The sequence below is a fragment of the Phyllostomus discolor genome, chromosome 1 (assembly GCF_004126475.2).
Source record: "Phyllostomus discolor isolate MPI-MPIP mPhyDis1 chromosome 1, mPhyDis1.pri.v3, whole genome shotgun sequence".
Taxonomy (NCBI): Eukaryota; Metazoa; Chordata; class Mammalia; order Chiroptera; family Phyllostomidae; genus Phyllostomus; species Phyllostomus discolor.
This window is the reverse complement of record NC_040903.2, coordinates 185,723,139-185,735,282: the sequence shown is the minus strand read 5'-3', so window position 1 is coordinate 185,735,282 and position 12,144 is coordinate 185,723,139. Positions and strand designations below refer to the sequence as shown.

The following is a 12,144-nucleotide window of genomic DNA, read 5'->3' as shown; positions in this document are numbered from 1 at the left end:
CTTTTATCCACCTTGAATTTATTTTTGTGTATGGTGTAAGGTGGTGCTCAAGTTTCATTTTTTTTGCAGGTAGCTGTCCAGTTCTCCCAGCATCATTTATTGAAGAGGCTATTTTTACTCCATTTTATGTTGCTGCCCACTTTGTCAAATATTAATTGACTGTAGAGACTTGGGTTTATTTCTGGGCTCTCTGTTCTGTTCCACTGGTCCATGTGCTGGTTTTTATGCTAGTACCAGGCTGTTTTGATTACAGTAGCCTTGTAATACAGTTTGGTATCAGATATTGTGATCCCTCCTACTTTGCTTTTCTTTCTCAAAATTGCAGCAGCTATTCAGGGTCGTTTATGGTTCCATATAAGTTTTTGAACTCTTTGTTCTATGTCTATGAAATATGTCATTGGTACTTTAATAGGTATTGCATTGAATCTGTAAATTGCTTTGGGTAGTATGGACATTTTGATGATGTTAATTCTTCCAATCCATGGACACAGTATATGTTTCCATTTGTTTGTGTCTTCCTTGATTTCTTTCTTCAAAGTTGTGTAGTTTTCTGCATACAGGTCTTTTACCTCCTTGGTTACATTTATTCCTAGGTATTTTATTTTTCTTTTTGCTATATCGAATGGACTTTTTTTCTTGATTTCTGCTTCTGCTGTTTCATTGTTGGTGTACAGAAATGCCTTTGATTTCTGGATATTGACTTTGTATCCCGCTGTTTTGCCAAATTCATTTATTGGGTCAAGCAGCGTTTTGGCCAAGTCTATAGGATTTGCTATGTACACTATCATGTCATCTGCAAACAGTGAGAGTTTTGTTTCTTCCTTTCCGATTTGGATGCCTTTTATTTCCTTTTCTTGTGTGATTGCTGTGGCTAAAACTTCCAATACTATATTGAATAGAAGTGGTGAAAGTGGACAACCTTGTCTTGTTCCTGATCTTAGTGGAAAAGATTTCAGTTTTTGCCCATTGAGTATGATGTTGGCTGTAGGTCTCTTATATATGGCCTTTATTATGTTGAGGAATGTTCCCTCTTTTCCCACTTTGCTGAGTGTTTTTATCATAAATGGGTGCTGTACCTTATCAAATGCTTTTTCCACATCTATTGATATGATCATGTGATTTTTGTGTTTGCTTTTATTTATGTGATGTATTGCATTTACTGACTTGCAAATATTGAACCATCCTTGTATTCCTGGGATGAATCCCACTTGGTCATGGTGTATGATCTTTTTAATATATTGTTGGATGCAGTTTGCCAATATTTTGTTGGGTATTTTAGCATCTATATTCATCAGTGATACTGGCCTGAAGTTTTCTTTCTTTGTTGTCTTTATCTGGTTTTGGGAGTAGGATGATGCTGGCTTCATAAAAAGAGTTTGGGAGTCTTCCATCATTCTGGATTTTTTGGAATAGTCTGTGAAGTGTAGGGGCTCGCTCTTCCTTAAATGCTTTGTAGAATTCTCCTGTGAAACCATCGGGACCTGGACTTTTTGTGTGTCGGGAGTTTTTTGGTTACTGCTTCAATTTTGTCAGCTGTCATTGGTCTGTTCAGGCTTTCTGCTGCTTCTTCATTCAGTTTTGGAAGATTATATTTTTCTAGAAATTTGTCCATTTCACCTAGGTTTTCAAATTTCTTGGCATACAGTTCTTCATAGTAATTTCTTACACTCCTTTGTATTTCTGTGGTGTCAGTTGTAATCTCTCCTCTTTCATTTCTGATTGTGTTTATTTGGATCCTTTCTCTTTTTTTCTTGATGAGTCTGCTTAAAGTCTTGTTGATTTTGTTTATCTTTTGAAGAACCAGCTCCTGGATTCATTGATCCTTAGAATTGTGCTTTTAGTCTTTATGGCATTTAATTCTGCTCTGATCTTGGTTATTTCCTTCCTTCTACTTGCTCTGGGCTGTCTTTCTTGTTGTTCCTTGAGTTCTTGTAGACGTAGGGTTAGGTTGTCTGTTTGAAGTGTTTCTATCTTTTTTAGGTAGACCTGTATCACTATGAACTTCCCTCTCAGGACTTCCTTCACTGTGTTCCATAAGTTTTGGGTTGTTGTGAGTTCATACTCAGTTCAAAGTCAGTTCAATATCTGATTTTCATTTGTTTCCAGAAACTTTTTGATTTCTTCCCTAATTTCATTCTTGACCCATTCATTGTTTAATAGCATGCTATTCAATCTCCATGATTTTGGGTGTTTCAGGTTTTTTCCCTTGGGGTTGGTTTCTAGTTTCAGTCCCTTGTGGTCAGAGAAAATGCTTGGTATGATTTCAATTTTCTTGAATTTATAGAGGCTTGCTTTGTGTCCTATCATGTGGTCTATCTTTGAAAATATTCCATGTGCATTTGAAAAGAATGTGTATTTAGCTTCTTTGGGATAAAGGGCTCCATATATATCAGTTAAGCTCATTTCCTCTAGGGCATTGGTCAATGCCACAATATCTTTGTTGATATTTTGTTTGGAAGATCTGTCCATTTTTGACAGTGGGGTATTAAAATCCCCTGCTATAATTGTGTTGCTGTCAATATCTTTCTTGAAGTCCTCTAAAATTTTCTTTATGTATTTGGGTGCTCCTATGTTGGGTGCATATATATTTACAATGTTTATGTTTTCTTGGTGGATTCTTCTCTTGAGTATTATGTAGTGACCTTCTGGGTCTCTCTTTATGGCCCTTTTATGGAAGTCTATTTTGTCTTATATGAGTATTGCTACCCCAGCTTTTTATCCTGTCCATTTGCTTGGAAAATTTGTTTCCAGCCCTTCACTTTCAGCCTGTGTAGGTCTTTTGTCCTGACATGGGTCTCTTGTAGGCAGCATATGTGTGGTTCATGCTTTCTTATCCATTCAGTTATTCTATGTCTTTTGATTGGAGCATTTAATCCATTTACGTTTAAGGTTATTATTGATAGGTAGTTATTCATTGCCATTTTCATATCTATGTTCCCCTCTCTCTCTCTTTTCCTTCCTTTCCTTAAAGCAGTCCCTTTAGCATCTCTTGCAGAGCTAGTTTGGTGGAGGTGTATTCTTTTAGACTTCTTTTGTCTGGGAAGCTCCTTATTTGGCTTTCTACCTTGATTGAGAGCCTTGCTGGGTAAAGTAGCCTTGCTTGCAGGCCTCTGGTTCTCATTACTTGGAATATTTCTTGCCATTCTCTTCTGGCTTGGAGTGTTTCCATTGAGAAGTCAGCTCCTAACCTTATTGGGGTTCCCTTGTATGTTATTTCCTGTTTCTCCCTTGCTGCTTTTAAGATTCTCTCTTTGTCTTGGCATTTTGCCATTTTAATTATGATGTGTCTTGAAGTGGGCCTCTTTGGGTTCCTCTTGATTGGGACTCTCTGTGTTTCCTGGATTTGTGTGACTTTTTCTCTCATCAAATTAGGGAAGTTTTCCATCATTACTTTTTCAAGTAGGTTTCCTATCCCTTGCTCTTCTTCTTCTCCTTCTGGTATCCCTATTATACAGATATTATTATGTTTATTATTATGTTTCATATTGCCTTGCATTTCTCTTAATCCCTCTTCATTCTTTCTGAGCTTCTTTTCCTTTTCTTGCTCCTTCTGGGTGTTTTTATCTACTTTGCCCTCTAGCTTGCTGATCCGATCTTGTGCTTCATCAATCCTGCTTTTCATTCCTTCTACTGTGTTCTTCAGTTCAGAAATTGTATTCTTCATTTCTGGTTGGCCCTTGTTAATAGTTTCTATTTCCCTTTTCATGTTGATATAGTTTGCAGTGAGTTCATTGTAGCTTCCCCGTAGTCTCTGGTAGCTCATTGAGCTTCCTGATAATCACTGCTTTGAACTCAGTATCTGAGAGTTGAGTTGCCGCTATTTCATTTAGCACACTTTCTGAGGCTTCCTCCTTTCCTTTCATTTAGGGATTGTTTCTTTGTCTTCCCATTGTTTGTGAGACTCTTCTTGTTAGCCTCAGCTTCTTAAATTGATCTGTTCTGGCTCCCTAGGTTTATGGTGTGAACTTCTGTGATAGAATACCTGTGAGATTCAGTGGTGCAGTCTCCTTGATCCCCCGAGCTCACTGGTCTTGGGCTGTTGTTTAAGTTGCCTCTGTGTTTGGCTTTGGGTTTTGATTTGTGGGGTCTTTCTTTGGTGGGTCCTTCCCACCAGCTGGTTAAATGAGGGTCACTCTGTCTACCACCTCTTGTATTTTGTTGCGCTGGTGAGGGCAGGTTGTGTTGAAGCTGGTTCTTCCGTGTGTATAAAGTTTTGAGGATTCTCTCTTGCTCTTGTTCAGTTGTTTGCACTGGGTAGTATCGCTACTGTTTAGTTGTATTTCCAGATAGGTCCTGGATTGAGGTTTGTGTGGATTCCACTCCCTCCTTCACCTTCTTCTGTTGTTATCTGTTAGTGGTTCCTTTGTTGTTGGGTTTCCTCTTCCAGTGGGTATCCTGGTGTTCACAGCTTCCACCTACTCTTTTTTGTGATTAGTTGGAGGGGGAAGGCAATAGTTTAAGAGAGCAAGAGAGTATTCTATGATATTTACAGTAGCAGCTGGTAGAGAAGAGATAGGAGATCCTTTGGTTATGTATAGTGTTAACCGTGATCTTCCACCCAACTAGCCGATTTTTAGAAAGGATGGAAAGAAGATAAGACTCTTGGGGAAGAAAGGATTGTGAGTTAGATCTAAAAAGCAATGAGGCTGTGGGAGGTCAGATTCTGAGGTAAGGTGAGAGTAAAGGATAGTAAATGGGTGTTGTGTGTGAGAGAATAGTTAACCACTACAGTAACAGAGTTCAGGAAACCGTGCAGTGGGCTAAGATCTGGAAGGGGTGTTGGGTAGTATTTACAATTATATGGAATAGGTATTATTTATAATAATATTAGAGCAACAATCATATGACAGAATCTATGTGATCTAGATAACAAGAATAGGGAGTATAGGACCTTGAGTAGTGTGCTAATGGGACACAAGTGAAGTGAGGGACAGTAAATTAGCAATACACTATGAAAGATATCAGGGGAAACCTGTCAAATGATACAATATAACCAGCCTTGCAAAGCAGATTATACAGAAAGAAGAAGAATACAAAAATACTATTAAAATGAAAGATGTAAGAATAATGGAAAAAATAATAATATATATGCAATAACTTGCAGGTTCTCTGTAATAGAGTGAAATTTGTCTCACTGTCACAGCTATTGTGATGCCCCTCCTTTGGATCCAACTCTGGTGTTTTCACAGTTCCAGGGTTTTTTGAGTTTTTTTGGTCTCACTTGTAGGTATTATTTTAAAAAAAGCAGATGAAGGAAGGAAAAAGATAAAATTGGAGGAAAGAAAGGAAGAAGGAATAAAACAAGAAAGAAGGAAAGAGAGGAAAAAGGAATTGAAAGAGAAAAAAGTAATAAAAATTTAAAAATTAAAAATTATTAAAAAATAAAAATAGAATAAAATTAAAGAGCCTCTTGGTTTCAGTGTCCAAACCGGTTTTTGAGGTCTTGCTCGCTGCAGCAGGCTGAGGGACGATTGGAATGGCTTTTTTTCCTTCCCGATCTGCACTCAGTCAGCTGTGTGCACTGTCCGGGGAGCTATCCTGGCACCTCTCCCCTGCACCTTGGGTGTGAGATCCAGGCCTTTCCCCAGGGTTCCTGCTGTGGGCTGGGGTGCAGTGGTGTGCCCGTGGGTGTGCGCACTCGGCCAGGCTGCCTCACCCTTCCCAGTGCTATGGGGGTGCACAGAGTCTTCCACACAAGCACAACCTTCCACACAACCTCGGGATTGCTGCCCGGGTGGGTGGCAGGGAGGCTGGAGTGATTGCTATAGGAAAATTCCCCAAACAGTGTCTGTCTTTTCACTTTTTCTTTTTGAGAAATTCCTCCTACTCAAGCCTGCCACTCCATACAGTGGCCTGGCCTCTCCCGCAGCCCAATTCTTTAGCCAGACCAGTGACTATGGGGGTCAGGGCCTGTCATGCAGCTCTCAACTCTGTGGTGTCCACAGACTCCGCGGGTGCTCACAGCCCCTGTGTTTGCTAGCAACCGGGTATCTCCCCATGCCGCTCTGACCTTGTTTGGCCGGGGAGGGAGCAACTGCCCCGGCTCTCTCCAAAGGACTCTGTGGCAAACCTGGCAGTGGGCACTGGGCCTGGGGCTGCAGCCCCCCGGACCCCACGCTGGTCCCTGGGACCTTATTGTCCAGAAGCACTCTCCTTACCATTTGGTTTTTCAGTTCTGCTACAATTTTTGGTCCCTTATTTTCATATGTTGAGGTATTGTTGGTTGTTTGCTCTTTTACTCCGTAGACCAGCTAGGATTTTCTCCTGTGTGTAGGGGGGAGTGGAATTTGCTCCCTCCTACCCCAATGCTGTCTTCCTCCTATTAGTCATTTCTAATTTCTTCTTTTGTAACATATAGTTTATGTACTTTGATAAATTTTTCTACTTAGACATTTACTTTTTTCTTATTTTACTTATGAGTACATTTATACTAAAGATATCATGTTTGTCGAAAACAATTTTTCAGATTGTCATTTGTTATTTATTTTCATTAGTGATGCTTTTTAGTATAAAAACATTTTATATTTTTTAATCAACTCTACATTCTGTTCCTTTGTGATTTCTAATATTTCTTTTATTGTCAGGCTGAGATCAGTTAAATATATTAATCTATATATTCTTGAGTTTTTTCATGTTTTCATATTTACATTTAAATCTTTTTACCAATTGGTATTTACTTTAGTAAAAGGTAAGCTAAGGATCCAGCTTCCCTACTTCTGAGTAGTTTGTCTATTTTTCTAACACCATTTGTTGAATAACCCATTATTTTCTCATACTTAAAAAATATATAGTTCTTTTATATACACAGTTCTGTTTTGAGGTAAATAATCCTTAATTTTTCAGGATCTATTTTTAGTAAAGGAAATCTAATGTATTTTAAATAAAAACACATATATGACTACTATAGTATAGCTTGATACAAAGTTCTTACCTTGTTTTATACCTTAATATTAGTAAAGGGATATTTCAACCCTTCAGACAAGAAAATGAATTGTGAGCACAACCTACTGGTATCTAATAAAAATGAAGCTGAAATAAATTTAATAGATCTCTATAAAAGTGAAGCCGAAATAAATTTAACATACTGAATTAATTAGTACTTTAAAATCTTTATATATTTTTTGAACTATAGATTTCTAAGCACAGAATGAAGCTTAGTTAAGCACCCAGAATTAAAACATTTTGGAAACAGGCTTGACTTGAAACTCAATATTAATTTAAAAAACAACATATATGCATGTATGAATCTATGTAAATTTAAAATAGAATGCTATTTTATCCATCAGTTTTCTTAAGCTGTGACCACTGAAAATTTACAGTATTAAATCTTACGGTTTTTTTCACAAAGCTGAGTAATTTTATTCGCTCTTCTGGCAACTTCTGTAATTTACATTTTCGATCATTCAGTTTTTCAAGGTCTTCATTAACATGTCTCTGAACAGTTTTTATACGCATATTGTAAAACATTAGTTTTTTCATTGCCGTGGTCTAAAAGTGAGAAAAACCCAAAAGATTAGCTGGAATTAAACAATATAGGTAATTATTAGCAGTATAGTATGAGTACAATATGTTCTAAGTAACAATTAGAAAGTTTTGCATGCTTAATTACTAATAATGATGATGTTGAAGTGATAATGGCTATACAGAGTTCTATATTTAAACTTAATAAACAAAATATAAAATTCCAAAAAGTTTCTTTATGGATAATATTTTAAATGTGAGGCATATTCATATATATTTCCAGGATGACAACATAAAGAGAAGACAGATAGAATTCAATTTCCAAAATAGTATCATGTAGCTAATGAGGCAGTACTACTAAAGCAAATATATAACTACATTTTTTCCTACTTGATTAATTTAGGGAAAAGTAAAGAAATTAAAAAGAACTAAAAGCAAATGTAATATTAAATTCATTTTTTAAAGCATGGTTAAAAGAGGATTTCCTGTTTTTTTCAAATCTGTAAAGTGGTGCTCTAAATGAACTTGTTTTAGATTGAACAAATTACTAAATTATCCGGATAAGCCAACCCAGTCAATTCTGTAAAAGAGCAGACTCATATAGTCAGCTATTTATTAGATATCTCCCCTTGGATGCTCACAAGATTGTTCAAAATTTATATGTTTAAAATTAACTTGTAATTCTTCCTTCTAAACCTACTCCCATACTCTTCCTCATCTCATCAAATAGCAATTCCTTTCCCTCTTTTGGTTGCTTGGGTACTTCTTTCCTCTGCTCCTCATGTGCAATCTATTAGCAAATCCAGGTTAGTTCTACCTTCTAACTACTACCAACATCTACTTTTCACCACCACCTCTACTAGCACCCTGTGTCAAACCATCAACGTCTCTCATCCAAGTTACTGGAATTTAACTTGTCTCTCTGCTTTCACCTTTTTCTCTCTAATCTTTTATTCTTATTCCATTATCCAAAAGAACCCCTTTAAGTTACATAAGTTATCTCGTCATCCCTCTGCTGAAAATTTTCCAGTGGCCCCCACCTCACTCAGAGTAAAAGCCAAGGTTCTTACAACATTCTACAGAGTCTCACATGATCTGCCCCCTACCATTCCTGTTTTCGTCTCTCACTTCCCTTCCCTTCACTTACTTAGCTCCAGCCACACTAGCCTCGTTGTTGTTCTTCAAATACGAGGCATCTCCTGCAAGGTCTTTACACTTGCTGATCCCTGAAGAGCTTGCTTCCTTATTTCCTTCAAGTCTCTGCTCAAATGTCACCTTAGCAAATCCTTTCCCAACAAAGCTATGTAAAATAGCTAACACCCTGTCTGCTGCCCCTACCAACAACCCTGTTTCCTCCACCTTTGTTTATCTTCTCCATAACATTTTTCACCATCTGAAAGGAAACAAGTTGTTTCCTTTAGTTGCTTATTATCTGTTTCCTCTCAATAGAATGTGAGCACCAAGAAAGCAGGGATTGTGCCTTTTTAGGTCACTCTATACCTCTAGTGCCTTTAACTGTGCCTGGAATGTAATAGGCATTTCATATTTGTTAGATAGATGAGCCAGCTAAGATATCACAAAGCATATTCACCTGCTCACCTTTGTAAAAACCACCTGATGTAAAACTACAGAGATGATAATGAAAATTTCAAAAATATGGTTGTCACTGAAAAGTTTTGCTGTTATTTTAGACAACATCATTGTTAGAGGAGGCATTCCTCCTTGGCCTTCCAATGACTCCAAATATCTGCTAGTAGACAAGGACTCTAGTCCTTTGCTTAATACTGTAAGACAGCTTACGTCTTAGATTGAGGTGGAAAGGATGGTAATCTCAGTTTTGGAAGAAAGAGAGAATGGAATTTGAGAATAAATTCTCAGACGAGCAAGAGGAGAGAAACAAGTTAAGATAAAAGAATAAAGACGTTCTATGTTGAGATGATGAATCAGCACAGAATGGGAGGGCCCATGTGAGGGTATCCATGTGCTTGGCACATTCTGCATACTCAAACAGTATTTATCGTGAATGGGCAAACAGAGCAGGGAGAAGCAGAAATATGTGGAAAGACTATTGGGAAACATGGCGACTCCCTGTGCACTCTATACTGAAATTACAGATCCTTTGATGGCATGTCACCTTTTACTGGGGGTTTGCCATCAGTGGCAGTCCCAGCATAGTTCTCTTCAAGATTTCAGAGATCTTCAAGATTTTGGCAGTGTGGGTGGTTCCACTTATACTTCCAGGGAACCCCAAATCATCTTTAATTAGATTAAAATTGACCTAATCCTGACATACTACCATCTACCACAGATACTTTCTAATTTTGATACATAAAATTTCAAATGAGAGCGGGTCATTTGTTTCATTTCTACTTTGTTTAGGCTTTATTAACATTTGTATATATATAGTGCTAGTTCAATTATTCTTAACACTGATGATAATTTTTCAGATTTCCTCCATTTAGTTTTATATACATTTAAATATTTTTCTATTATTTCACCTTTCAGTACAGTCATCCAAATTGAAATTCTGGTACTAATGTTATTATTGGTATGTTGTTAGGGGAAATATTCAGCTCACTGGGGCAAAAGCAGAACTGGTGACAAGAACCAACAAGATAATACTACCTACCATATGTGGACACAGACAGAAAGAAGCAGTTAATTAAACTTAAGTCACAGATACCTGTTTAGGGATGCACTTACATCTGCCAGTTCCTTGATCGGCTTTGCTGACACATCAAACGTGTCAAGTCTTTGAAGGCAAGGCAAGTGATATAGTACATGTGTGGAATAATTATACAGCAGACAAACTGGGTTGGATTTATACTGAGGATCATTCAGACATAAATCCTTTAAGCGATGAAGTCTGGTTAAGTTAGTCAGGTCCTAAAACAGCAGCAGTAATAATATTTAATTAAATGTAACTGTCCATTTCTAAAGGGGGCTTTTGCACACTTGAGATCACCATAATGTAATATAATGCATTCTAATTATCTGTTTAAATATGTTAAAGTGATTTAGATGGATAAAATATTCTCTAATGAAAAACATGCTAAATATATGACAAATAGATCATTCATAATTAAATAGAAGACTCTATATAACTATGCATACAAGTTGTACTTTTAAAACAAAGGCCAAAGGACATTTACTAAATTGTACACTCCACCTGGAACCTTGGAGCCAGTCACTTGAACACACTGGTTCATTAAGACGACATTGCCTCCTCTGCACAGTTCCTAACAACCCCAGTGTCCCTGCTACTCCTTCACCACCCCCACCCCCACTTACCACCTAAGAACGCTGCTTCCCATTTTTCTTGGCCTCCAGATCTGTTCTTCTCAGCCCTGCTCTATTATAATAGCCATTAAATTCCTGATTTTTAGTTATTTTAAAAAATTTTTGTTTCTGTGAATGCCTTTCCTACCTATTAAGGACAGCTAAAATCTAGCTTTCTCCGGAGGTCCTTGTTTCTCTCTCAACCTATGGAGGCAGAGGGGTTGATAATGTCCTCCCAGACTGTCTCTCCCCAACGTCTTTTACCCTGAAGTCTCAGTTGTCTTTGGCCCCTGGCCCTTGTTTCACCTTTCAGTCTTGTTCTTCCAATTTAAGCCCTGAGATTCTGTTTTTGCCACATACTGAACAATGTGAAGTTTCAGAATGTACCAGACCCTATCCTACCTTCAGACCCTCACTCATGCTGCTGCCTTTGAGTGAACTGGACTTCACCCCAATTTAACCTCTTAATTTGTCAAGATTCAACCTAGAAATCATCTTCTCTGGGAGGCTTGTTTCATCCCTCAAGCTTGGGATAGATGCTCCTCCTATGAACTCTTAGCCACTGGGCTTGACTTTGTTACAGAATTTATCACATCCCGCCACCAGGTACTTGTGCATCTACAAGTCTATAAACCATAGATCTGTATGGGCTTTGGACCTCTATCTATAAGCTAAGAATGGTGATTGCATTTTTAAAGTGTTGGGAAAAAAATCAAGAATATGTGACAGAGGCCACATGTGGCCCACAGAGCCTAAAATATTTTCAGTCTGACCTTTTATAGAAAAAATCTGGCAACTCAGCATTTAGAACACAGTAGGCACTAAATATGTGAATTGAGTTGAATGATCATTACTTTCCTCCAACCTCCAAGATGTCCTCATATCTTCCTCAATAATAGAATTACTAGAGCGGTTCCTGGGGTGGGAGGGTGCTGTGGTGGGACTGGACTTGAAAGGATGAAATGCTAGTTGGAGAGTCAGAATCAGAGTTAAAGGAAATCTAAAGCAAGAGCCAGGAGACAATGGCTCTGAAGATAAAGTACAAATGGAATGGGGAAGCTGCTAGGGTAAAAGTAAGACAAGGTCAGGGAGCCAATGTGTGTCCACACTCCCTCTGAGAAGTGGGAACATGGCTTAGTGGTAGGACCTGGGGCTCTGGGCTGGGCCCATGACAGTAGCGGAACTAAGCAGTGTTGCTCTGAAAGGAAATTTCTGGTCAGAGCTGAGCAGAGAATTGTTTGGTCAAATTCTGAAGAAGCAAAGAAGGCAAACCTCAGACTGTTCTAATAAGTAAAGACACTCTGATTTCCAGGTGGCTATGTTGCATTTGACCGTCAGTCTGGGCTAGGAGATGGTGAACTTTGAAGTATTACACAGGAACTCACCACCTACACTCAAAAGTCA

General features: G+C 38.0%; 1 protein-coding gene and 1 long non-coding RNA gene across 5 annotated transcripts in view; one reads left to right on the top strand and one right to left on the bottom strand.

Annotated features, from left to right (window-relative positions):
- Positions 1–10,171, top strand: part of LOC118497070 — a 117,518-nt gene extending 107,347 nt beyond the window's left edge. For both annotated transcript variants that reach the window (XR_004899622.1, XR_004899623.1), the window contains exon 5: positions 10,022–10,171. This is a non-coding gene — a long non-coding RNA (uncharacterized LOC118497070). The remainder of the gene's footprint in view (positions 1–10,021) is intronic.
- The window catches only part of LRRC9 (leucine rich repeat containing 9), a 105,385-nt gene that overhangs the window by 81,348 nt on the left and 11,893 nt on the right, over positions 1–12,144 (bottom strand). For all 3 annotated transcript variants that reach the window (XM_028508239.2, XM_036010588.1, XM_036010590.1), the window contains exons 7-8: positions 10,165–10,347; positions 7,333–7,488 (exon numbers count right to left, since the gene is read on the bottom strand). In XM_028508239.2, the coding sequence (XP_028364040.1) occupies positions 7,333–7,488; positions 10,165–10,347 (339 nt within the window). The remainder of the gene's footprint in view (positions 1–7,332; positions 7,489–10,164; positions 10,348–12,144) is intronic.